Source organism: Filicampus tigris, chromosome 4, assembly GCF_054856515.1.
Source record: "Filicampus tigris isolate MCC_2025a chromosome 4, RoL_Ftig_1.0, whole genome shotgun sequence".
Lineage (NCBI taxonomy): Eukaryota > Metazoa > Chordata > Actinopteri > Syngnathiformes > Syngnathidae > Filicampus > Filicampus tigris.
In genome coordinates, this window is record NC_141220.1 from 29746175 (window position 1) to 29773015 (window position 26841).

General features: G+C 47.5%; 2 protein-coding genes across 6 annotated transcripts in view; both read left to right on the forward strand.

Moving 5' to 3' along the window:
- The first annotated feature begins 868 nt into the window (after nt 1–868).
- Nucleotides 869–20191, forward strand: LOC147149416 (transmembrane and coiled-coil domain protein 3-like). 5 transcript variants are annotated; one of them, XR_015086490.1, is made up of 5 exons: nt 1037–2081; nt 13636–14561; nt 14951–15086; nt 19148–19313; nt 19826–20191. XR_015086490.1 is itself a non-coding variant. In XM_086028510.1 (4 exons), the coding sequence occupies exons 2-4, from the start codon at nt 13678–13680 to the stop codon at nt 16074–16076; spliced, it is 1323 nt and encodes a 440-aa protein (XP_085884636.1). In that variant the 5' UTR covers nt 869–968; nt 13636–13677; the 3' UTR covers nt 16077–18854. The 5 variants fall into 5 exon arrangements, 4 of the variants coding, with proteins under 4 accessions (XP_085884636.1, XP_085884637.1, XP_085884634.1 ...); XM_086028510.1 differs by lacking the exons at nt 1037–2081; nt 19148–19313; nt 19826–20191 and adding exons at nt 869–968; nt 15774–18854; XM_086028511.1 differs by lacking the exons at nt 1037–2081; nt 19148–19313; nt 19826–20191 and adding exons at nt 874–910; nt 15774–18854.
- LOC147149417 (uncharacterized) overlaps nt 19943–26841 on the forward strand; it is a 35121-nt gene continuing 28222 nt past the window's right edge. The window contains exons 1-3 of the mRNA XM_086028507.1: nt 19943–19962; nt 20720–20817; nt 25289–25486. Coding sequence (XP_085884633.1) covers nt 20784–20817; nt 25289–25486 — 232 coding nt within the window. The 5' untranslated portion in view covers nt 19943–19962; nt 20720–20783. The remainder of the gene's footprint in view (nt 19963–20719; nt 20818–25288; nt 25487–26841) is intronic.

Sequence of the window (26841 nt, forward strand, 5' to 3'; positions counted from 1 at the left end):
TTTGTCCACGACAGTCCCTCTGGATGTTAAGATGGTCATAATGCATGTATATCCCAAAACCTTTATACCAGGGTATCCGGGTCGTAAATGTATAGACTTTGCCATATCACTGGCCAAAAGGAACCTAGCTCTTGATTGGAAAAAATCGGAACCGCCTACAGTTGGGGCATGGATCCAGTCTATGGGACAGTGCGTGGCAGTGGAGAGAATCTCTTATTTTCTTAAAAATAAACTTGATGAATATGACGACATTTGGAAACCATATAGACAATTCATTGAAAAAGCAGATATTGGACATCTATTAACTAAATGCATAGACCTAACTTGCGCCACAGTTGTTAACCTGATTGTTTATTTTATTTATATTATTTTTATATGCATGTGTATGTGTACATATGTGCACATGTATGTGTGCGTGTGCATGTATGTATGTGTATATACCAGTATATAAATATATATGTATGTATATATATATACATTTTTTTTCTTTTTATACAATTTATGACTATGTTGTAATTCTTCTTCTTCTATCATAGAGGGTATCCACTGTAATCATGGATATTGAAAACTGTACAAGTGCGTATGTAATTTGTCTATATGAACGTTCTGGTATATGCTTTTTAATCTTTGGTAATTAGGATGCCAAGTACATAAGAGAGTGTTTGTTTGGGTAGGGTGGGGAAGGATGGGCTTAAGCATTGTATAGCGTTTTTGTAATTGTGTTGAAACGTAATAAATATACAGTATTGCCCCCCCCCCAAAAAAAAAAACCCAACAACCTTTGATGAAAAGGGTTTTCAAACATCTCTTTGATGTGATATCATTGCAAAGCTCTCAAGGAAAGCGTTTTCTTCCAAAACGGACAAGTCGGCCATTTTTCAGCCGACTCTGAAATGAGCTGAACCGCTCGGTAAGTGGAAGCATTCCAAGTTGAGAGCAGGTGCTTGTACTTGACCCGAGTTGCACAAGTAAGTCCTTGTTGAACATTTTGCAATGCAAGACAAGCACGTTGCATTTGTGGAGAGGATGCTATTCAGCTCACGATATTTCAATGTACAGTATTGATCCGTGACGCTAGCATGCACCCACTAAACGCCCGATGTAGTCGGCATAGTGATGTTATCCCCGCCAGCCCAACTATTCTGTTTTGTTGTAGGTGAAATTGATCCATTTTAAAATGAAAAAATTCGAAGCAATATTATTAAAAGGGAGTAGGATAAGCGTGCCGATCTATTTTTTGTGTGAAATTAATATTTTGGGGAGTATCGAATGACGAGTTGGTATTGCTGTTGCCAAGTGTGTTCCTTTTTTTCAATGTTTAATTTGAGATGGTTAAACATGCATCGGGTCACATTGACCCGTGAACATTTTTTCATGTAGCAAAGGTCCATTTTCATGACGCTTATGTCATCTCGGACCACATTGGGAAATCAAAATCTGACTGACTGACTGACTGACTGCACAACTCCCAACACGTGACGTCACGTCGAATAGCCCTCGTTTGAGTAGTGTAATAGGAATTCAAAACACGTCGAATATTTTTTTTTGGAGGGGGGGGTGTCTGGAACAGTTTTACAGATTACAGATTTTGCTTCATTTCAATCTTTCAATCGGGAAAATTGATCCGAGAAGTCAAGATAGGACTGCATGTTGGTTTCAATTCAAGTGAACAAATTGTGTCCCGATCGGATGCCGACTGACTCAATGATGAGCAACCGAAACTTGAGTCGAGTGTAGGTTTTGTACTTGAAAGAGTTAAGCCGGGCGCGCGCGCGCACGCACGCACGCACGCGCACAAAGGCGGGGTTTGTTTCACGCTCGCGCACGCACTTGGACGTACAAGAGAACCGAGCGCCCTCAACAGCGAAAGTAGTAGACAGAGTCAAGAGAGTCGGGGAGAAAGCGCCCCAAGATGGTCGTTCGACTCGCTCCAGCTTGTCAGGTGGTCTTCACTTGACGCTACGGGGGGCTGAGGGGCCGGCCAGGGGGGACTCGGGGGGGGGGGGGGTTTCATCATGCCCAGCGCCAGCGTGTCCGTGCGGAGTTTGTCCGAAGTGGAGAAACACCTCAGCAGCCGGCTGGTGAGTGCTGCCGCTTCTTCTTCTTCTTCTTCTTCTTCTTCTTATTCTCCTTCTCCTCAATCCGATTCTTGTTTTGCGCGTACTGGCCTGTCATCCTTTGCCACACTTTGTGGTGTCGTCTTTGTTTTTGTTTAGTTTTGAATGTGCGAAAACAAAACGAACCGACGACAACAGTCGCGCGGCTCGCAGTCACGCTGCGTTCAATGTCGGACCAAAAACGTCGGAAAAGAGAGTTATTAGCGATCATGCACCGAGCAATTGGAGTCGCTTGCTCGACTTTGTCCATCGAGGTCAACATTTCAGTTCAGTGTCCTACTCGGAGGAGAGGGAAAAGAGTCGAGAACGAGAACAACATGTTGCGCATTTTCACGGCTTCTACTGTGACGTCATTTCAAGTTTACTCACAATGAGAGCCTTCATCTCCAAGTGCAGTATCAGCTTTTTTTGTCACAAGATTCAAGCTGCTTTGTTGGGCAATACAAATTAGTCACAAATCGATGTAGAAAATCCAGACAGACGGCTTATAGGACTGAGGTCAGTTTGCAAAATAATGTATCTGCACTCACTCGGGAATGTCCTCAAGGAAAAGGAAGAATTTATATATGTCGAACTCTACGGCCAAATAAGTAAAAACACAATTTTTAGCAAATTGGTATTTTTTATAGGGCCCTTTTTCCTTTGGCTTACTTTTTTATTTTCATTACAACATCAATAAAAAAACATGTTAGTTATAATAATAGTTTTTTTTCTTGTTTTCGAAAAACAATTGAGAAATAACAATTATGCTATATGGCTGACAATATTTACAATTATATTTAAAAAAAAAAAAAGAGTTGTAATTTTGAGCATTTAAGTTTGAATGTGTTTTGGTGAGAGCTCCGTACAATATCTTAAACATATCTCGAGAATGATCAACATTTTGCCTCTACGAAGAGAATTGCAAGCACTTTGTATAGAAATTGCAGAAGTTGAACTGAAACGCTGCGAGATCAATTGAACTGCTGAAATGTAGAACACAACACTTGAAGTCCGGATGGGTTGAATCAGTCAATGTGGAAGAAAGCGGCACATATATCAAATCTCCCAATTTGCAATTTTCTTGGGAAAAGTGGGAATTTTGGAAAAAGGAAGAATGGTAACGTGCCTTTTGTCGATATTTGGAAATTTGAATCGTGCCAGGGCGGCACGGTGATCGACTGGTTAGCGCGTCCGCCTCACAGTTCAGAGGTGGTGGGTTCGATCCCGGCTCCGGCCTCCCTGTGTGGAGTTTGCATGTTCTCCCCGTGCCTGCCTGCGTGGGTTTCCTCCGGGTACTCCGGTTTCCTCCCACGTTCCAAAAACATGCATGGTAAGTTGATTGGACTGTCTAAATTGCCCCTAGGTGTGATTGTGAGTGCGGATGTTTGTCTCTGTGTGCCCTGCGATCGGCTGGCAACCAATTCAGGGTGTCCCCCGCCTACTGCCCAAAGACAGCTGGGATAGGCTCCGGCACGCCCGCGACCCTTGTGAGGATAAGCGGTATGGATAATGAATGAATGAATGAATGAATGAATCGTGCCAGTACAAGGAGGTATGACGGCGCAAAAGGGCTTGAGCGCTGTGGAACGTTTTGGGCTGACTGTTTCATTCACTTGAATTAAAAAAAAAAAAAAAAATCCAAGTGGAATTGTTGGCAACCTGGCAATTTTTGGAACGTGAAGAATGGTAACCTGAATGTCTTGACCTTTGTGAAGATTTGGACGCTTGAAAGATGTGGAACCTTTTCTTGAACGTTTCATTCACTTGAATCGGATTTATTTTTTCTCTTGGAAAATGTGGAATTGCCGGCAAACTGGGAATTTTTTGAATGTGAAAAATGCAAGCACGCGTGTTCAAAATTTTTTAATTTGGATTTTTGTAATGGTTTGAATCAGTTGGAAAAAAAAGAATCATTTGGGAAATACGGAAAGGGGAGCTAAATGTCAAAGGTGTCAGTTTGTGAATGCATTGTGAACATGTGCATCAGACCGACGGTTGTCTAAGCGCACTTTGTGAATTGCACCGAGGGAGCGATTTCAACTAGTTGGCCTCTCGTCTCCTCTCCTGCAGCAAGATAAGCAAAACCAAATATTGGAAACAGCTGTCCGTATGATGCAGTGCAGGTCCACCCCGCCGTGTCAAGTGTACGGATCGCACGTGGCGCAATGGGACAAACGGCGTTTTCCAAAACGCCATACAGCAGAACGCAACTGTTGGGTTTCAACAAAAACTGGTTGACTGCAGCAGTAATGCATCAAGTTCAACATTCGGTTTGTTGACGGTTGCCTCTCAAATGAAGCTTTTGACATGATGCGTCATTTGCCCGGACTGCACGAGTTTGCCCCCGAGGTGTTGTTCCTTGGCAAAAAGGAATTGTGCAGCGCTGCAAATGAGTTCCATTTTCGAGGCCCATCTGCCCCCTCGATGGCAACCCGGAGGCACGTTTGCCCTCTCGTGACCCTCCCGAGTGGCTGACCTCACAGGAATACGGCAGCAGCTTTTTGCACACTGCACTCATATGTGATCAGTGTGGACGGCGTGTTCCACAACCCGCAATAGGTCGAAAATGTGATATTGGCCGGATCAAAAAAAAAAAAAAAAGTCTGACCACTAGAGCTGAACGATTTATCGTTTTGGGACCGAAATAGCAATCTCAGACAGCGCGATTACGAGATTGCCAAAAATGCGGTCAGTTATTCCCCACGCTCACCATTAGCGGCATGCTACTGTGGGCAGGTCCAGCGCCGAACTGGTTAAAAAAAGCGCTGTCCTACTACACGCTGTCGCCCGTACTCCCGGAAGTCATTTCGTTCGCGGCTGCTTGAATGCTAGGCGCTAGACTAGCTTGCACTGTAGCAGGACGGTCTTTATTTATACTATATGTACCGTATTTTCCGGACTATAAGTCGCGTTTTTTTTTTTTTTTAAATATAGTTTGGCCGTGGGTGCGACTTATACTCTGGAGCGACTTATGTGTGACATTATTAGCACATTATATCGTATCCCTTTCCTTTTCAAGGTCAGCAAACAATACACCAAACAACCACAGGAGGGCGTTCTAAGGCTGCATATAAACCTGCATTACATGTTGACTTTACAACGGGCAGAATCACCTGTAGTGTAGAGCTGGGCAGACCTGGATATCATTTCACATGAAGAAACATAAATCCTTAACGCTATTAAAATGCATGGATAGTTTAAACAGTTAAATCCTAATATTTTGTTAAATAAGTGTCATGCCTGTGGTCTGACACACACGTACGGTGCGGAGACAACAAAGAGAAAATTACGACCGAATACATAAATACTTTTGGAGACTTGGAAACATTCGACATGGTCGTCGATAAATACAAGACTTATTTAATCGATCTACGACCGTTTTTGGCGAGTTTAAAGTTTCCTGACCTTGTAATGTTGTAGACACGGAAGAAACGCACCAAGGCGGAACTAAACTTTGGTTCCCCCCAGTCTTTCTGACATCCCTGTTGTAAATTGCTCATTAGTGCTTCGTTTATACAGACATTGGTTTACTGTTACTGAGGGCGTTGTGTAATGTAACGTAAGCATACCGTTCAGCCTGTTGTTGTCTCTATTCTATTTTTATTTGAAATTGTTTGTTATTTACATTTTAAATGACATGTCTGTTCTTGGTGTTGGATTTTATCAAATACATTTCCTTAAAAATGCGACTTATACTCCAGTGCGACTTATATGTTTTTTTTCTACTTTATTTTGCATTTTATGGCTGGTGCGACTTGTACTCCGTAGCGACGCATAGTCCGGAAAACACGGTAAATCCGTGCAAAGCAGCAACGAGCTGCGTATCGTCTCCTCTGTTGTGACAAGTAAACGACTAACAAGTAACAAGTAGCGCTTTCACCGCAGGCGCGAACGAGGGGTCGCCCAGTGCGCTAATCGCTGTCGTGGAATGTAGAGTCGAGAATAGCCAAATAAATGCTTAGGCGCACAGTAGACTTTTTACTGAAGCCTGACTAGAACCGCGTAAGGGTGGAGATCCAGCAGTTCTGAACACAAATGTTGTATTACAATCAACAGGTATCGAGACGAAAAATAAGGCGAGGGCTACACTAGCAATTTAGCGCACGTTCTAACTGCGGCCGCAACTCGCCAACGGCAGAAATAACCCAATCACAAATATTCTCGTTGTGATTTTTACACTCACCATTACTGTTGGGACCAAAAGATTCAAATAATACCATGATATGCATTTCAAGCCATACCGCTGAGCCCTCAGTCTCTGTTTGAAGCAGTTAAGTCCAGCAAAAATATGGGAAAAGTATTGACTTGTGCACAAAGAACATGTACATTAGCACAAAATGTAAAACATTAGGGGGTTAAAAATGGATCTTTATATACACAATTGCACATAAATGCATATTTATACTTGACGGCAAGTAGTACAGCAATACTTGAACCATTTTTAAAAAGTTGAAAAAGGACTGCCTCCCTCACAAAACCTCTTTAGTATACTTGCGTTATTAAAGTAATATCTTTTCATATTTTGATAATGGCATTTTGTGTCATATTTGTAAATGTGACCGTACATTGTGACTACAGTATTGCACTGAAGCTTGAGTTCAAGAAAATCGCAATTTAAATGGAAATTGCAATATCGGTCAGAAAAACCGCAATACAATTTGTTCCCAAAATCGCTCAGCCCTACTGACCTACGGAGTGACTTGCTTAAAACACAGTTTTAAAAGTGATGAAAACATCCTTTTTAAAGTATTCGCGCGTAGGGGTGTTATGTCAAACCATATTAGAATCGATTCTCTTATGGATTATTCCATTGAAGAATTGAGTAGGTGGATGGACTTTTATGTAAGGCAGGGCAATTCTACATAAATAGGTCGTGCGTTTCACGCACACAAGGCAACTCGATGTGCTTCACATAAATCAAAGAACATTTCAAGGTATTTACAAACAAAACCGTTCAAAAAGAATGACTAAAATGGACTGACAGTGAATGTTGTCCGGCTCTATTCATCTCGATTAATAGCGTCCCAAGTCCACAGGGGCCAGCACACCACGGCGAGTTAAGAATAGCCGATTGACTGACTGAGATAACCATCGATACGTCTTCTTTAGCCTTTGGCTCGTGGAAAAGTCCATTCTGAGCCTGAAATAAAAAACAAAACATACTCCGCTACTTTGGGGCTTCACAGAAGGTTCTCATTTCCAGAATTTGAAAACAGAGCAAACAGTTGGATGCAGACTAATAAACTTATCGATTCATACTGAAAGGTTGAGACGAAGGCCGCCAATTAACTGTGGATAACAGTGCAAATTGAAGGAACGGGGCTTTACCGTTTCATTTCATTTGCTCTTTGGAAGCTGCCTTCGGAGTAGCATTCCAATTATGTTAATTGTACCTGTAGTACTGTTTAGCTGAAAGTATTTCATTTCAAAATAAATGAAATATTGCCCATTGCTTTATGGCTTGAAGGAGTATCGCTAGCCTAAAAGTTGACTAGACCATCAAAAAAACAAAAGAGAAATCAACAGACAAATGTCCGGGACTTGGCGTTTGTCCATGTGCGAACAAGGGTTGCTGAGAATCTACCAAGATCCAAAAAATGCATTTTTAGCAAGCACCTTGCAACTACCGTATTTTCCGGACTATGCGCCGCTACTTTTTTCCTCGGTTTTGAACCATGCAATGGCCTTATAGTCCGGTGTGGCTATTTTGTGGATTTTCCTTCCTCCGCTAGGGGCGCTCGAACAGGAATTACTATACAATTGCCATTAACAGGGTGTGACTGCAGGTGGAGGAGTTCAACAGGCGAGGGCGCTGTTGGGTGGTATGCGGAAGTAGAGCAATAAAAGGACGTTAGCTGACAAACTGGAGTAGCAGCGGGCAGTGAAATGACGATCACTACTTTATTTTCTCCTGGTTTTGTGTTCCATTTTAATCAGCAAAGTTGCTGCCGTGTTAAAAAGCACTGTTAGGAAGGAATCTGGTCATGTACATGCATGTACATTTATAGTTCAAAATCGTTTGGTAAATGCAGTAAATATCTCATTTTTCAACATAGATAGGTGTGGCTTATATATATTCTTTTTTTAAAAACAGAGTGGGTGCGGCTAATATAAGGCTGCGGCTTATAGTCTGGAAAATACGGTCCGCTATTAAGCTAACAATGTTCACGTTTCCCACTTTATAAAAAAACAACAACAAAAAACAGCAAGACTACACCGTGGACTGGTTGGCAACCAGGGCCCAACTTGAGACAGGGTAGCAGTCACACTTTGCGGGAAGAGAACGTATTTTGCTTGGAAAAGTGGCATTTTGGGGGGATTTTGTTGTTTTTGCGACCCGACTGCCACCAGCCGCCGAGAGGATACGAAACGGGAAAAAAAGCCGATGACGCTCCCCGTTGCGCTTTTCTGCTTTCCGTCTGGCAGTGGGAATAGCAAGAAGCGCGTCGGCCCCACGCCGCTTGCGGTCTCTGCTGCAAAGGCCAGGCTTTGTTTGTTGCGAGCGAGCGCCAGCCCGGATGCTCCCGCAGCTCGTCACTCTTGATGCGCTGGATTCAAACGAGTGCAAATGCCGCTTGTGATGCCAAGATTCCGCCAGCTGGGGGGAGGGGCGGGGGGCTTCCTTGCAGGAAAACCTCCGGCCGCCCCGTTTTCTATGGCGCTTAGCCGCAACCCATCCCGACTGACCCCAAGAGACAAAAGGCGGGTGCACAGCGGACCGGTTGCCAGCCAATCATCGGCCACATGAAGATAAACAAGCACGTGAGAATTTTGTTTTGAGAGTTTTGTTTTGAACAACATCCAAACGAACTCTAACGACCCCGGCCGGGCAGCACTTGAGTTGGCGTGGCGCTTGAATGAAAACGGAGTCGGCAACACCGGTTGTGTTGTGGCACCTCCGTGACGACGTACACCCCAGAGCGCGTCAGACGCGGGAGCTGTGAGAAGCCAGCCACGCACTCGTTGCGGACAACGTGGCACTTGAAAGCGGCCTCTCTCGAACTCTCTTGATTGCTGACAGAAAACACGCTCCCATTGCTATGAGAGCCGGAGTTCCAGTCGGCCACCAGTACTGATTGGGGAGGCCTGGGGCAGATTACATTAACATGGCAAAACACACAATCTGATTGGAATCACCCCACCCCCCGCCCACCCCGCAAAAAAACTGTGTAGTCTAAAGAATGAAGCGGGACTTTGATAAGTGGGTCATGATGTTGGTGGACAGACGCCCACCGAGGGTTATGTGGGGCAGCGTGCCGCGGAGGCACTGTGGGGGGCTCGTACAGGAGTCAGGTTGGGGGGGGGGGCGGCCCGCTTGCCCCCCAATAACGCTTCTGTCCAGCCTCGTAGTGGACAAGAGTTGTTGTCTTGGCCTTTTTTTTGCTTTCAGTTCCTGCAAATTAACTGACAAAGAACTTTTGAATTGCAACACGAGTTGGTGCAACGGGGACGCTTTGACACCTTTTGTTGAATTTTTGGTGAGGCTTAGAGGAGTGAAGAGAGATTGATTGATTTTTCTTTTTTCTTAGGCGATATGAGACACCGATGGAAAAACATTAGCAATTTTCAATGTTTTTTTTTTTTTTTTTTTTGTCGTCTTTGTGCTGTTGTGGAACTAAAGGCGCTCCTGGGGCTGTCTCCCAATTCTGAATATATTGCTGTTGTAGGTCAAAGGTCAAAGGCAGCACGCAGGGTCCTCGCCGCAAGCGCCGATAACTCGGACAGATACGAGCGAGCGTAAAGGAGATGAAACGCTGCTGCGGCGGAGGCGCCTGACGGCCGTCGGCGCCAAGCTGGGCCGCACCTGCCCGACACCACTTTGGAGTCCAAACCAAGCAAAAGCAATCATGTGAGCGGCTCGCATGACTCCATAGCACAACGTTGCGGATGCGTGCGCACTCCTACGAAAGGGGAAGAAAAAAAAAAAGCTCCGCGTGCTTTTAAATGAATTAGCCTCTTTTGTACTACTGGGCCTGGCCGACTGCTTTAGCTCAGTTTGAGTGGCTGCGGGTGAAGCTAAATGAATTAGCCGCAGCGCCGGGGAAAACAATGACCTCTCGCATCTCTGCCGAGGAACTGGCCTACTTTTCATTCTGCTGCTCCCGAGGCCGTACCAAGCCCTTCCCCGGCGCCGTTTGAGGCATGGCAAGGTCTCGGGGGGCGGGGGCGGGGGCGGGCTGGGCCAGAGGATTAAGAGGTCTTTGGGGATGGCGGGAGACGGCAGAAGGCGATGAAAATGGAGGACGCGGAGCAGATGGCGGCGGGAGCCTGCCGCTTTTCAAAATGGACAGCGGCAGGCTGAGGAGAGGAGGTTTTGCTCAACAAGTGCTTGTCAATGTCAGGAGAATGGGCTCCGGGTCCAAAAGGTGCACCAGGAGCAGTGAAAAGACGCACCGGCGACGTTACCGGATTGATGCCAACAAAGCTGCACTACGGCGTTGCCTCCATTTAGGAGTGGCCGAAGAAAGTTTTTCGAGCCAGCTTCGGCTATTGCTCCCCACCGGAGGGGCCGGCTCCTCTGGCTCTAATTTGAGCCACTCCAGGATGACCAAAGTTCTCACCCGAGATATCTCTAAGGCGCCTTTCCCACTTTCCCGGTCAAGCTTGCGTCGCGGTCAGGGAAAAACATGAAAAAGGTTGGCGAACCTTTGCGAGCTCCAACCAAGCCCGACGTGAACGAGCATCGGCTACCTCGGCCGACGCTCGTCGACCTTGGCCCCTCGGCGGCTTCCGGGCTTAAGGACGGACGCGGGTTCCGGACTTAAGGACGGACGCGGGTTCCGGACAGCCCGCCTGTCGGGCGCTTGCATCGGCCATCTTGTTCTTTGGGCCAGGGCGCACCAGGACGCAACGCTCATGACCAAAGGCGAGGGTGGGCAACCTAACGGACCGGGAAAAGGAGAGCTTGCTCGCCTTTTGGCTCACGAGCGGCCCAAGCCGAGTCCGAACGTCCAGCGTGATTCGTTCCTCACAAGACGCCCAGAGTCCTCAGACAGGATCTGCTCTCCTCCATCCTCTTCCAACCGCGGACGGCGGCCTCCGATTTGGAGGTGCCGATTGTCACCCCACCCATCTTGACACTCGGCAGCGCGGTCAAAGTTTGGGTGCTTTTCAGGGGCCCATTTCAATGGTGAAAGGTGATTTGACTGATGATCCAGAAGGTCCCAAGTGGAAGTTTGGGGAATGCCCTCCAAACCGGAACTAAAGGGGAAATTTTGCATGAAGGTTTGATTTTGCAATTCCAGCGCAGTGCTGACTGGAAGTCGCCAAACGTGTTTGGAGCAAAGAATGCGGCCAAGAATCCGGTTTGGCCACGAACGCCGGCACCGTTGCCTTCACTTCGATGTCGCCCTCGCACAAGCAAGCCCGAGCGCGCATATGCGCTCGTTCATCCGCCATTTGCTTGAGCTGGAGAAGGCGATCCAAGCGCGCCTGCCCGGGGGGGGGGGATTTCAGCCTCTGTCGGTCAGCCCCGCGCCCCCACCTTTCTCTTCTCTTCTCTTCTCTTCTCTTCTCTGTCCTTGCACAACACGAGGCTCTTTCTCTGGCTCGGCAGCCAGGAAAAAGGCCGACTTTGTCACCGTCCCACCTCGGTCCGCAGCTACGCTGCCTCACGTGGACTGACATCAGCGGAACGGAGCGGCCGCCTCGGCGGGCGTCGGCTTGCTTTCCCACCGACCTGTTTTCTCGCCCGCCGGCTTAACTTGAACAACACACCGAAGGCAAACAAAGTTGACAAGACCTCGCTGACTTTGTGTAGGGTCGGAAACAAGCGAAGGGCAGAAAGGGACGAGCGAGGGCTCGTTCCGTGGCAGTGCCGTCACATTTGGGAGAAGCAAAGTGTCCGCTTCAGTGATCTCCAGGGAGTAATAGAAAGTATTTGTACTGCTTACTTGCGTTGATCGCAGTGCTCTGGACTTGTAACAGTCCGCTTGGAGGAAACAAATTCAACTTCCTCTTTCCTTTTCTGAGTCTTTGTCGGTCGGACGTGCTTAGCGGGATTCCTTCCGCCTTTCAGGTTTCACTTCCTCACTCTTTGGTGCGACTCTTTTGTCAACTCGCGCTGGGTTCGCAAGGCGAACGTCGGGCGAAGCCATTTTCCAAGCGGCGCTGAAATGACCGTTGACCTACATGACCTGCGCACGATCTGCAATTTGTCACCCGCCTGGCGCATTCTCAGCAAGCGGCAACCCAGGCAAATGTGTCCGGTCAGAGCAGAAGTGATAGAACTCTTAGAGAGTTGATGCGTCAAGGCTCCCAAAACCAGGATTGAATCAGGCAAAATTGAAATCAAGATTGGACGGAACAGATTGCATTTGCAAAAGAAAGCACGTTTGTCAAGAAAATCTCAAGTGGCGCTTCCCCGAAGCAAGACGATGTTGTCCAAATGGGGCGAGAAAAGGTTAGTCAAGTCAAATGATCTCTGCTGCATAGATGCTGGAGCCCATGCGTTCAAGTAGTCCGCAACGGCACCTCTGCCAAGGTTGAACTTTGCCGAGTAGTTTTAATGGCAACGACAGGCTCCCGTGGCCCTCCCAGCGTTGACAGCCGCTGACAAATGGGGACGGCGAGTGCAATGTTCGGCAATGTTCGGCAGGTGGCAGTGCAGGAGGGGCCTCGTCCAGCTTGGCTGTCAAAGGCATGCTTGGAAACTGCTGGCAGGACTAACACTGTCATTCTCAAACCTTTTTAGAAAAAAAACAACAACAAAAATCCAAGTACTGCCATCATGACAGTAGCGTAGTACGTCAAGTGTTCCACTCAATTTCCAATTTCCAAACGATCAACACACTCCCAAAGATAACACTTGCGCAAGTTACTCTAGCACTCTGCACAGTTTGAACATTTGAACACTGCAACGCAAAAGTGAAATGGAAGCTAACTGTACTTGGGCGGGGATCCTTTGGCACACCACTGGAGTGAGCCGAGTACCGCCGGCGGTCCGGATTTGGCACAGTACTTTTAGCAAATCATCATCTTGCCAAAAAAACAAGTTCCAAGTGTTCTAAAACAAGACGAGCCACGCTACGGCGTTTCCAAGAGCGCACACTTTCCGAGCCCGTCGCAGCACCTTTGCGTCGAGACGAAGCGTGCGCGGACCGGACCGAGCTTGGCTCCCGAGTGAGAAAAGTGGCAAAAGCAAGATGTGAATCTTGTCGATCCCGATGAAATTCCATTCGCACTTTTTAGTCCTCCGATTGAGGTGGGGCGTTTTCGTTGCGTTTGCGATCCATTGCAACGGCAATGCGCGGCTCCACGCACAGCCGGCGAATCCCGCCAGCGTCACAGCAATTACGAGGGAGACAAACGCCGCCGCCGAGTTTGAAGTCGTGCAAGTCCGGGCACCTGCTACTCAAGACTACAAGTATGAGTTTGAACTCCGCATTAATTAGAAAGTGTGTGTGTGCTGCCATTGGGCCGTCAACTCGCGGTCGTTTTAACAATCAGTGAATCGGGTCAAATCCAATGGCTCTTTTTTTACCACGCGGCAGCATTTGTGGTAGGGTCCGTTAATGAAGCGTTGGTGACGTTGCAGGACCGGAGTGCCGAGGGCAGCTTTCTCAGCCTCCCGGCGACCATGCGTCGAGGGTCCTCGGAGAACAACCTGGACCTGGACCTGAGCGACGCCCTTCCTTCGCCGTCCCTGTCCTGGGAGGTCCAGCGCAGCCGCTCGTGCCTGGACAACCTCCAGCAGAAGATCCTGAAAGTGACGGAGCAGCTCAAGATCGAGCAGACGGCGCGGGACGACAACGTGGCCGAGTACCTCAAGCTGGTCAACGGCGCCGACAAGCAGCAGCTGGGCCGCATCAAGCAGGTCTTTGAGAAGAAGAACCAGAAGTCGGCGCACAGCATCGCTCAAATGCAGAAGAAGCTGGAGCAATACCACCGCAGGATCAAGGACGGCGAAGTCCAGCGCAGCCCGCCGTCTCAAGCCTCCGGCGCCAGGCACAGCACCATCCCCCGGGAGTCGCGCCGCGAGCTGCTGATGGACATGACGGGCAGCGGCCGCCACCCCACCATGGACAAGATCAAGACCATCGGGCCCGGCGTTTCCCTCTCGCCTCCTTTCTTCTTCAGCAAACCCAGAGAATTTGCCAACCTCATCAGGAACAAGTTTGGCAGCGCCGACAACATCGCCCACATGAAGAGCCCCGCCGACGCGTCCGCTCCGCCGTCGGACGCCGCGCCCAAGGGGCTGAGCGCCGGCGCCTCGTCGACGGGCAAGCCCAAGTACCCCAGCGATGACGAGTGCTCCTCGGGGAGCGCCTCCAATTCGGCGGACAGTAACGCGCGCCCGCCCCCGGAGGGCGACGCCCGCGGCGGACTGCTCACCGGCCTGGAGGAGGCCAGAGTCATTCAGGATGCACAGAACCAGCTGGAGGAGGACATGGAGGAGATGAAGGCCCGCTTCGAGAGGGACTTCGGCGTCATCAGCCAAACGCTGCAGGAGGAGCGCTACAGGTCGGTGGAAAGATCCAACCCAACCCCGTCAAATCAACCCTCACGTAGGCGCAAGCTCCCGCCGGCATTTAGTCGTCGGGGCCTCTTCGGCGGGAACTTGGCCAACGTCCTGTCGTCCTGTCGTCTCGCTCGTAACACCGCCAATGTGTTTTTGCCGTCTTTTAAACTGGCACTGCAAAAGGGCTCGAGCGTAGGTCACGCGACCTGTGTAAACCGTTTTGAAATGCCAGAAACAAAAATGGACGCGACGGCGCTCGATGCCATTTTGCTACTTAGGAGTATTGCAAGAGGCCAACCTCTTCTAAGAAACGTGCAAAGTAGTGCTGCGCGTTGCCGCGATGTCGTCATCTTGGCGCGTGTCTTACGTGAAGGCTGCGCTGACATTTCAGGTCTGCGCGTTTGGAGGACCAACTGAGCGACCTGACGGAGCTTCACCAACACGAGATGACGGACCTGAAGCAAGAGCTGGCCAGCATCGAGGAGCGCGTGGCCTACCAGGCCCAAGAGCGAGCCCGCGACATGCAGGTACCTCCACACCGGCCGCGCGCTTCCACACCTGGCGGTTTCCCCCCAAAATTCAAGGCCTTGGTTCACAGTGTGTCTTTACCGGTAATTGAGCAGGGGAGCTTCATTTTGACAAAAGTAGTCGGTCGGCAACAAGCAACCTTTTGATTGCGGCTTTCCGTCCGCACCGAGTCGACAACTTGGCGTAACCCGCGCAAGCAAGCGCGTCCATTTGGCACTCAAATCAAAAGGAGCACTGAAATGGATGCCTCCAAGAAGTGCTCATCGAGTTCCGCGGGACTTGATCGTTTGGGAGATTTCTCTTTTCGGAAGCGATCCCCCGCGGCCGATCGCGGCCGATACGCCTCGATCGTTGGGGAGATTTTCTCTTTTCGGAAGCGATCCCCCGCGGCCGAACGCGGCCGATCGCGGCCGATACGCCTCGATCGTTGGGGAGATTTTCTCTTTTCGGAAGCGATCCCCCGCGGCCGATCGCGGCCGATACGCCTCGATCGTTGGGGAGATTTTCTCTTTTCGGAAGCGATCCCCCGCGGCCGATACGCCTCGATCGTTGGGGAGATTTTCTCTTTTCGGAAGCGATCCCCCGCGGCCGATCGCGGCCGACACGCCTCGTCTACGGGGGGGAGCGTCGGTCGTGGACCGTGCCACGATGGTGTTTGAAGGCGGCGTCCGCCGGCTGTTTGGCAGGAAGCGCTGGAGTCGTGTCAGACGCGCGTGTCCAAGCTGGAGTTGCAGCAGCAGCAGCAGCAGACGGCGCAGCTGGAGAGCGGCGACGCCCGCGTCCTGCTGGGCCGCAGCATCAACATCATGCTGGCCCTCATCACCGTCATCCTGGTGTGCGTCTCCACCGCCGCCAAGTTCGCCGCCCCGCTGGTCAGGAGCCGCCAGCACCTGGCGGCCACCTTGCTGGCCGTCGGCTTCCTCGCCCTCTTCTGGAAGAACTGGGAGCGCTTGCACTTGGCCATCGACCGACTGCTGCCGGCCGCCTGAGGACAATTCGCCCGCAGGGCCTTTAAATCCAACCACTCTGAGCACCGTTTGCTCCGCCGGACCTCAGTCCTTCCATTCATACGGTGAACCCCCGCTTGCGGACGTTCAAGACTCACCCGCGACAGGCGAAAACTGGCATTCAAAACAAAGACGCTTGAAGCCCTTCTACAAACACACCGAAACGCTTTTGAAGGTCTTCCTTTGGGCGAAAATGGAGACGATTGTATGATGTGGCTCCTCTGAAGTAAGAAGAAGGCAAGGCAGCGTTATTGTCGATCTTGATTTCAGTCAGACATGACATGCTTCACAGAAGTACGAAACAACAAATGAAGCCGAATCTCCCCAAAACCGAAGGTCGATTCACTGCCAAGGACATGTTTGTGTCTTTTCACAGTCCAGACATTCAAGCCCAGGAACTTATTTATATGTTTTTCACATTTTTTTCAAAAGTTAGGGGAAAAGAGGCTCTGGAAATGTCTGGCGGTCAATGAGTTCATATCTCAGCCCGTTTTCAGAGAGAAACATCATTCCAAAAGAATTTGAGAGCTTAGACCTCAGTTCATTGTTATTATTGACTGTTTCAATCCAGAGATGTCAAGTTTCAATCCAGAGATGTCAAAATAAAGTTTAAGTGCAAGAGAAGCACTACTTTTAATTAAAAAAAAAAAACAAACAAAAAAAACCGAATGCAATAACCGAATGAAACTCGAGGACCAAAACCAGGGGGAAGAAAAAAAAAAAGTCAGCAATGACTACGACTTTGAAAAACGATGCACACAAGCACAAACGGATGGCTCAACTTGACCCACTGCCTCGAAGGAATAAAATCAAGTCCAAATGCTGCCGCTGTTTACTGCTAAAACATGAAGCCAGCTTTGGGAAGTTAGCGCTTTTCTCAACACTTGAAGTTCCCTCTTGAAACATACACTCAATGGACAAAACATTAGGTACCAGGCACCAGTTGCTACAATGCAATAATTGCATCAAAGATCGCCAAAGGTGATCTTGGATACGGAAAGCAGGATGCGCAGTTAAATCAAGTCGATCTAATACAAGACAATACGATTTGAGTAGAAACTTGGGAGTTCCCCAGGGATCAATCCTTGGTCCTCAGGTGCAAAAAAAATGTGAAACATCATCTTTAGCATTCGCAGAATACATCGTATGATATGTGCAGGTGTACCTAATGAAGTGTCCATTGAATGTAATTTCAATGTAAAATTTGCACATATTTAATACCAGACTAACTTTCTGCATGGATGCATCAAAAATAATTTCATGTTTTTAATTGGGTAGCGCTAGTGGTTAGCAACATCTGCCTCACACGTCTGAGGTTCTTGGTTCAAACCCCGCTTGGGCCTTTTTTTTGTGTGTGTGTCCGACACGTACTTGCATTGTGTTTTTCTGCGGCTACTGGCGTATTCGCCCACAAGTGCTTCTGAGATGAGGACTCGAAATTGCCCACAGGCGTGAATGTGAGGGCAAGCGCTGTTTTCAATTGTTTTCCGGCCCTTGTCAGAAGCTGACGAGATGTTTAAAAAAAAAAAAAGTTCATTTTGAGTGCAATACAGTACAGTATGCACTAATCACAAAAATGTCGGAACGTTACTTGTGAAGAGAGACTGTCGGCGCGGCAGGGCAAGCGTGGAGATGGATGAGCGCCTGGAGCTCCTGCTCCGCTCTGAGAAGAGCCCGTCTCCTCTCTGCCGGTCTCAACGTGTCCATCCAAAGGCCCGGCCGGCCCCCCTTTGCCCCCCCCCCCCCTCCAAGAGAGAGCGCACCCAGCACGCCGGCGCGCAAAAGAGAGCGCACTCAGCACGCCGGCTTACTTTCTTTCTTTTGTAACCAATATGTGACTTATGGGTGAAGGATTGCACTGTGATACTTTTTGGTTTTAAAGCTCCAACATCCTTGAAGGACGATGGGAGCACATTCCAGAAGGAGTTTCGCAGCAAACTGCAAAAATAGAAATAATTCATGTTCATGTGCAGAGGTGGCAAAAGTATTGGACTTGGACTGGCAAAATACGGATCTTTGTGTGGAAAAAGAGACTGACAAAAGTCAAACTGATTCAACCCCTTAAGTAAAAAAGTGCTCACAGCCTTCACGTAAAGCGGAAGTCAGCCCAAACGTGTCTTTTTCAAGAATAAGCCTGCATGAGCATTGAAACAATGCATACTGATTATTAATACAGTATTGCCTTTGCGGAATAGGGCTTGGGTGACTTCCCTGTCCAAGTACTGCTTCAACTCCTTCCGGAAAAAGAGAAAAAGTACCCGTTCCGAAATGGATTTATTTATTTATAAAAGCACACACATGGGGCCAATTTTGACCAAGTAAGCAATAAATGTCCCAAAATGATGAGTCGCGAGCGGATACCGGAGAATGTACTTGGGTACAAATACTTACTTACTTCCCCACCACTGGCCACGTGCTGTAACTAACTCGTCTTTACTTGATTTGACATGTCTTTTTTTTTTTTTCAACCGTTGGTCTAGCGACTGAATCTTACGTTTTGCCTTTGAACCCACACTTTGCGGTCATCATTTTAGGTACACCGAAATGCACCATCTCCCAAAAAGTTGCCCGCGTTTTGAAACAATTTCTTTTTTCTTGGATGGCAATGGATTGTGAAAGTGTACCTAATCAAGTGTCCGGGTGGATGGACAAATGTGCTTTACGTGAACCGCTCACCTCTGGTGCACTGTGACCAATCATTTGTATTTGTGTGCCTTTTGTCTTACACTGATTGTTAAATTAAAACCTTTTTAATCAGCATTCAGCGAGTCTTGTTGCTTGGTTGCGCACATTCACACACAGTCACATTATTAACGGGATACGCTTCTTTTCTTTTCATTTTTATGGATGCCCACCGCCAACCAACTTTGCTCTGAAAATGTTTCAACAGATTACAACAGGTGTCCAACTGCGGTCCTCGGGGGGGGGGGGTTGGGGGGTGTCCTCTATCCAGCATGCTTTTGATGTCCGAAGCACTTGATTTGAAATGATCAGGTCGTCGGCGAGTTGGCCAGCTGACGGTCGTGATCATTTGAATGCGTCGTCTCAAATAGGCTGGCTGCATAGGGGCCCTCGAGGACCGACCGCGGTTGGACACGCCTGCATTACAAAATAATAATGGAGACCCCAGAGGCCTCTAATGACGTCACCAGCATGCTTCTCCTCTCATGTCCACCGGAGGGCGCTGGCGTAGCAAGAATCAAGCCCAAAGTCAAGTAGGTATGGCAGTGACTCAGTCTTTCTTTTTTATGTTTTTTCCTTTGCTTTGCTTCACAGCAAGTTAATATTTCATTTAACAATTTGTTTTATATACAAGTCTGCTTTAAAGGAGAAATCAACCCAAACATCTTTTTTTCAAGAATATGTTCCCAGCATGCCCACTAGTTGATATTGCGTTTATGGAACACGAGTTAAACAGCAAAATCCAGCCCTTTCTAGCCATAGACTGAAAATGACATCACAACTAGTCAGGGCTCAGGTAACGACCAATCACGGCTCAGCTGTTTTCTGAAGCTGAGCCCTGATTGGCCGGCCCAATGAGATGGCTAAAAAATGGCCGTCCGCTGAGATGGCTAAAAACGGGTAGACGAACTCTTTATTCCACAAACGCAATATTTATCAGAATGCTTTGGTTCAACTAGTGGGCTTGCATAGAACATAATATTGAAAAAAAAAATCTGTTTGGGTTGACTTCTCCTTAAAAAAAAAATGTTATTTTGTCATTCTTACAGGTCAAGGTTCAAGTTTGTCTTTCTTTGTTCTTCGGAATCCTGGAGCAAGGCACAGCAACACATGATCACATTTTTTTTCTACAGCCTTTTGAATTTTTCCCCCCAAACGTATTTGTAGTTCTGCTGAAGTACAGGGAGTGAGTACTTTTTTTTTGTTTTACTTTGGTAAAAGCAGAAGTACTTATTCACCTCCTTTACTAATTGTAAAGGTAAAAAAGTACTCAGAACAGTCTTAAGTCCACTCCAGGGTGGAAGTCAACCCCCCAACAATCTTTGCAATAATATGTTCTAAACATGGCATTCTGATGAATATTGCGTTTGGGGGAATATGAGTTAGACAGCAAAATGCACCTGTTTTTAGCCATCACATGGGGCGGCCATTTTGTCGACTGAAAATGACATCGCAGATAACGACCGATCATGGCTCAGCTTCAGGAAACAGGTGAGCCCTGATTGGTCGACAACTGTGATGTCATTTTCAGTCGACAAAATGGCCGCCCCCTGAGATGGACAAGAACGGCTGATTTTGCCGCTTAACTCATATTCCACAAACACAAAATTCATCAGAATGTCGTCTTTCAACTAGTGGGCCTGCACAGAACATATTCTTGTAAAGATTTTGCGGGGGTTGACTTCACTTAAAAAGGCAAATTCGTACTACTTTTTTTTTTACACAAATAGTTGTACTTCTTTGTACAGGGTGTGCAAATGAGTACTTTTTTTTTCTTTTTTGCACTATTTAAGTCGTCGTAGTTCTGCCTAAGAAAAAGAAAAAGCAAACAACGAGTAGAGCACCTGCTCGATTTGACGTGGCTTTGATCTTTTTTCCTTTTGTGGCTCGTCGAGCTTGTCGCCCATTCAGCGGTCGCCTTAATGAGCTGCTAATTGTCCCAGGACCTCGTCGAGTCTCTTTGGAGCCTCCTCCACGCACACGCGGCATGGTTGCCATGGTGACCACATGGGCGAGGGCGGGCCTCCGCAGCCTCTTGCAGGTAAGAGCGGGTTTACCATTTTGTCTTCGTGGGGTGTTGGGGCCTCGGTGAGAGGTTATGATGGAGTTTTGATCTGCAAGCAAGCTGGAATTTAGAGTTGCGTGCCGGCCTTCAATGTAGTACCACGCAGAAAGACATGCGGCGTAGAACCGGCACAAAACCCGTGGTCGAAATAAATAAAAGAAAACTACAAAACAAACAAAATAGTCCCACCCGTTCCCACCGAACAGTGAATTGACACATATCGTCGCTGTCATGTGACTCTCTCGCTTATCTCCATTTTTTTTTCATTTTCTTATTTTTACATGAATCATGTTTCCGCGTTACAGACGTCGTCGCATTTATAAAAGTGAAAATGGAAAAAGTTTCCAAAATTGGAGATGTGTTTTTCACAGGACAACGACCATATGCTCTGTTTGCGTGTGTTGCCGCTCCGCGTTAGCATCAAGTCATTGAGAATGATCCGACCACATTCAAACTGGTTCAAAGCGGGGGCGGAGCCATGGGTGGGCCTGGGTGGGCACAGGCCCACCCAGACTGACACACTGGGTGCCCACCCAGTGAGATTCATGAAAAAAGATATACTTTGAATTATTATTCAATTATTTTGGGAATTTGTGTTTTGTTGTTTTTTCTTTGATTGAATATTAAGAATGGCATAATTGTAGTTGTCTGAGGAAGTTCTGAACTTCATATGATTCAGTTTGTCATTATATTTGAATATACTATGTGTCGGGACAGGAGGATTGTGCTCAGTGAGAGAAATATTCAGGCCCACCCTGATTTTTCCAGGCCCACCCATTAGCCGCCTTTTGGCTCCGCCCCTGGTTCAAAGGGAGCCAGCACCCACCCGCCACCGTTTTCAAGTGCCTCTGAATCGACCCAAATACGTTTCAGCTCTTTCAGTAGACTTTTCCTGACTTTTTTTTTTTTTGCTTACTTTGCTTTACTCCGTTACTTAGTGCCAGTGACTCATTTAAAGTGACTTACTTACAGATAGTTAGTGATTTTGTTTAGTTACTCGGTTACAGTTAAAGTCACTTGGCTACAGTTACATTTACAGTTACCTAGGTACAGTTCTCCTACTTACCAGTAGTTTTGACTTTTTGTTAGGTACTGAGTTTTCGTTACAGGTCCATAACTAGTTACTTGGTTACGAAACCGGGGATGTATTTGTTCAGAATGAACATTCAGTCTTTTGCTGTATGCTAATTTGCTAGCCCGTTTCACATTTATATGTTCACATTTTTTAGACTAAATGGAACGGTGGGAGTTAGTCGGAGGACCTGGAGGAAAACGTGCAAACTCCACACAAGATCAGGGATTTAAACCCTGAACCCATTGACTGCGAGGCAGACGCGCGAGGTGCTGCTATACCTAAAGTAGACGGGAGTAAATGTCAAGATTTACGGATACGCGCATCATGAAAGGGCTCTGATATATCACCCTTTTTTTGGTTTTGTTTTTTTCGAACGGCCTAATTCAAAGGCACCTCTCTGAGTTCTTGCAGTTGCTAGGCAACAGCAGCGCACCACTGCGATGCTGGGAGCTGGCAGTGTGGCGGCGAAAAGGATGGCGGCGTCTTTCAGGGCTGGCCGCGTCTTTCAGGGCTGGCCGCTTCCATGACGCCGCCGGCCGACCACGGCAATCAGACGCGGCCCGAAGCGCGCCGCGCCGCGCCGAGCCGTGCGGCATCTCATCGGCGCTCGCCGGGCCGCTGCGGCACGGCTCCTTTCATTTCAACATGGCACACGCAGCGGATGTAAAAAGTCCACATAGCGTTTACCCCCTTGACACCTGAATTAATTTCCAATAATTACAAAAACGTTGTTTTTTTTCCGTTGAAGTAAATTAACTTCCGAATGTTAAATTGAGGTTACTAACCAGATCTAGATTTAGGTACCATGCAAATTAGTGACAACAGGCATCCATGGTTAAAAAAAAAAAAAAAAAAAAAGCAGATGCTCCGATCTCGGGTATAGAGATTCTTTTATTGATGTTATTTTCGGGAGTTCCAATTCTTACAATTTCTGACAAAACACGACTATGAACTTTAGAAGCACACATCCTAAACGCAAGTTAACTTGCCTTTACTCTTGCTCGGTTTGGTCGACCTTTCAATGTGGCGAGTGAGCATGTCACTTCAGCTCACTTTTGGAATCCACAAAAGCAGATGTTGTTTTTGTTGAGGCACGGTGAACATTGCACGTTGGTACTCACTTTGGCCCTTACGACTGGATGTAAAAAGAAGGAATCACCTTCGACAAGAGCAGCCGTTTTGATCTCTTCAATGTGTTCACAGTTACGTCCGTAAATGCCACAAACAAGCTGAATCTGTTCCAAGTGATTTTCAGCGGGTTTTGGAGCCTATTCCTCATCACCAGAGCTGGGCATTCCGTCTATGGAATCCGCCGGGCGTCCGTCAGTGACGGACCGAACCGTCGGGCCGTCGCGAACGGACGCCCATTTTGCCGGCGGTCCACGAATGACCGGATACATTTCAAAATAGACGACGGGTTAAGCATGGACGGAAACGCCTTTATTTAATTCGTCATCCGTCATTCGTCTATTTTTCGCGGCGAGGCTTCGATGGCCGCGGCGAGCGTGGGGAGGAAAATTGTGAGTTGTTGTTGTTGGGTGGACAGATTTGAGTGAGGGACCAGGCTGGGAAGAGGCTTCCAAAACGTCGTGAGTCACTATTTCTCTTCAAACCTCGTCACCCGTTGTTGTGTGTCTTCAATGCGATCACTGCATTGATGGGAGGGCGTCTGTTTTTTAAAAAAAATTGTTTCGAAACACTGACGGAAGCTGGTGGGTGCGAGTGAAAGTTTAGTCTGACTTGCCGACGGACAACCATTTAACTCACGGGCATGTATTCTTTATCCTCTGCAAAGAGTGAACCAATGTTTCGGCATCTAACTGGTTCACAATTCAGTGGTGGTAGAATGGTGTGTTGCTATTCTTGCATGACTGCAGTATACTGCCACCTGGTGGCCGGGGCCAGGGCGGGCTGACCAAAAGTGCTCTTTTTTTCTTCATAAGAAACAAAACAAAACACAAGACGCTTTGTTTTATTGGCGGGTGGTTAGGCTGCTTTTACTTGGGGCCCGGTGGAGGTGTGGGCCGGCCGCCCGAGCCCGCCCGCCCGAGCCCGCCTCTGCTCACACTCGCAACAATGAGAAAGGTCCCGGACATTTGCGCAATTCCTGGCATCGCGGCCGTTCAAGCGACAGGTGCTGAACTTCAATCGTGTCCAAACACAGCCGCCCGGCCACACTGACGAGCGCTCTTGCTGAGTTTGGAGTGGGCTCCGGTGTCGGAGACACGCTGAAGAATGGCAACAAAAAAAAAAAAAAAAAAACGGTGCTTTTTGCATGAATGTGAGCGTTTGTGTTGCACACTCGACATTCCTGCGGCGGACTGCGGCCGTCCCCCCGCCCGTGACTTCGACAATTTGGACAAAACAAAGACGCTAGTATGAGAGCAATGGAGAGAATGTCTCGCTTTTTTTTTTTTTCGGTGACCTCACTCTGTGCGGGATGGCTTGTGTTTGCGGGACGAATAAGTCATGTTTAACGACACCCCGGAACATTGTGCAAGCGTTTGGGACACACGGCCAAAGGCACAAATTGGGACTTTACACTGAGAAACTTGAAATGAGAAAAATGCCATCAATTTACAATATCAAAATTGTACATTTGTAGACCTGTGATACATACAGTACGGTGGCTAGCTTGCCAAAAACATTTTAAAAAATATATATATAAGGAAACTAAGAAAAATGTCATAATTCTAAATCACATTTAAGTCCCAGGAAAAAATGTCATAATTTTACTGCCCTAAAAGAAAAAAAATGTCATTTTAACTTTAGAGCTTTAGTTTTAGATTTTATGAGAATTTTCTTTTTTTTTTTTACCCAAGTATCTATACTTCCTTTTTCACTTTTCTTTAAGTGAAGAAATCGAATCAGTACTTTTCTTTTTCATCTTAGGCATGAGTACTTTTGTATTTTTACTATTACTTTGGTAATAGCAGAAGTACTGATTCAACTTCTTTACTTAAGTAAAAGTGAAAAAGTACTCAGACAGACAAGAGTCATGAGGGTGGTAGTACTTTTCATTTTGTTTTGATTGATTGTATTTTTGACTTTTCTTGGAGTCAAATCAGTAGTTTGACTTGAATCAGTATTTTTTTCAACACATGTACCAGTAGTTGTACTTGAGTAGAGCATGTCAGTACCTTTGCCAACTCTTGTTTGGGGCCCAAAAAAGAAGCACCGACATGACTTCTATCACAGGTACAAGCTACAAGATGAGTAAGCATCGCACACACTTTTTTTTTTTTTTTTTTTAACATTTCCTCTTTCAGATGTGGTGTCATGTGTGACTATTGTGTGTATGTGTGTGCGCGTGTGTGTGTAAAGCACTTCCTGCTGTGTGACAGCGCTCTGATGTGAATATCCTCTTTGCAGGGCCAGAGAGCGCAGCGAGAAGCGTTCCTTCCCCCCCAGATGCACGCCAAACCCCCCCTCCCCCCACCCATACGGATTGCGCGCTGACGTCTTTTGGGACTCTTTGGCGACACGCCTCACATTTGCGCCTCCTGACGTACGGGGTGAGAGGCTTCCAGATGTCGGCGAGGCGAGGGCGAGCTTCGGAGCGACAAAGAGGTGAGAAAGCCAAGCAGAAGACGAATGCGTGCAGACCGAAGATGACTGGGGGCCGCTGTTCTCAATTAGCTGTGAGCACAGAGAGAAAAGGGGGGAATCCTACTTGGGGGGTGGGGGGTCATGAATGTTTCTTTTGACTCCGCCTACTCTGGAAGTCATTATTGCAGTTCAAAGCGTGAGAAAACACGTGCTGAGGAAATCAAAGATGGCGACTGACGGAAGAAGTCGAAATGTCCTTTGTTTTGCATATTTTTGGGGGGTTGTTCCTGTGCCCGGGTGGCCTCTATGGCTTCCTGGCACGGCAAAAACACGTAAGCTACATTTGAGAATAAGATGAACGGCGTAACAATGGAAGGGGAACGCGACTTGTCCATTTCCGCCGCCGTACGTGAACCAGGAAGTGGTTCAAATTCAAATGAGTTTGCTCCTTTTTCGAACGTCGGTCGAAAGTTGAAGACGGCGTCACGAGTGGCCGAGGGCAACGCCTGGCTGGCAATGGTAAATCGAGCGCACTTTGGTTGTTGGTGTCTATGGGATTGGATCATCTCACAAGGGTGACTTTCATGCGCGCCTCATATCATGTGGAAAATCCGAGCGCATTCTTTTGAATAGACGCGCAAGCAGCAGTCCGGCGGAGTCCCGCAAGGCACTGTCTCCGCTACGTAACACCTCCCACGGGGGCTAATTATTGAACTGAAAGGCAACAGTTTGTTGCATCCGCCTTTCTGAAGGCATGACGACGTCGTAAATCGTCCACGTGCTTCCACTCGAAGGCTTTTTTTTTCATGGTGCATCTGTACAGAGCTCTTGCTTGGAAGCTGAGTGATGTCAAGTTGGCGTTTCATAAAAGGTTGCATTTGCTTTCTTTTCTAATACTAAAGCGAGGAGTGATCTAATTCCATTTTCAAGGTAAGTGCAGGGATGAAAAAAGGACGGGCCCATCTTTCCGATGAATACGGCTCGAAATCAAGGTTTAGTTCCATTTGTGACACGCAGGGGGCAGTATCCGCTTTTTGGGATTCTTCAGTGCAACACTGGGCCAACTCCCGTGACCAAGGAAGTGGGCTTCTTTCACAAAGTTATCACGTTTTAACATGACGAGTTTCATGTTTCAACGTGGTAACTTTGACTTCCTTTCGGCTCACCGGCAGAGTTGTTTTTGTGTCTTATAAATCAAAGTTACTAGCTATGCAATTACTCTAATACTGGAAAACAACATATGGCCAATCGTTTCAAAAGATTGAAGAAATGATACATCGGCGACCTACATTGGGTTCCGCCCGTCACCTGAAGGAATTGTTTTGTTTTGCCAAAGGCGGAGGCCAAACTAAACTTTCACATTAAAACGTGAAACT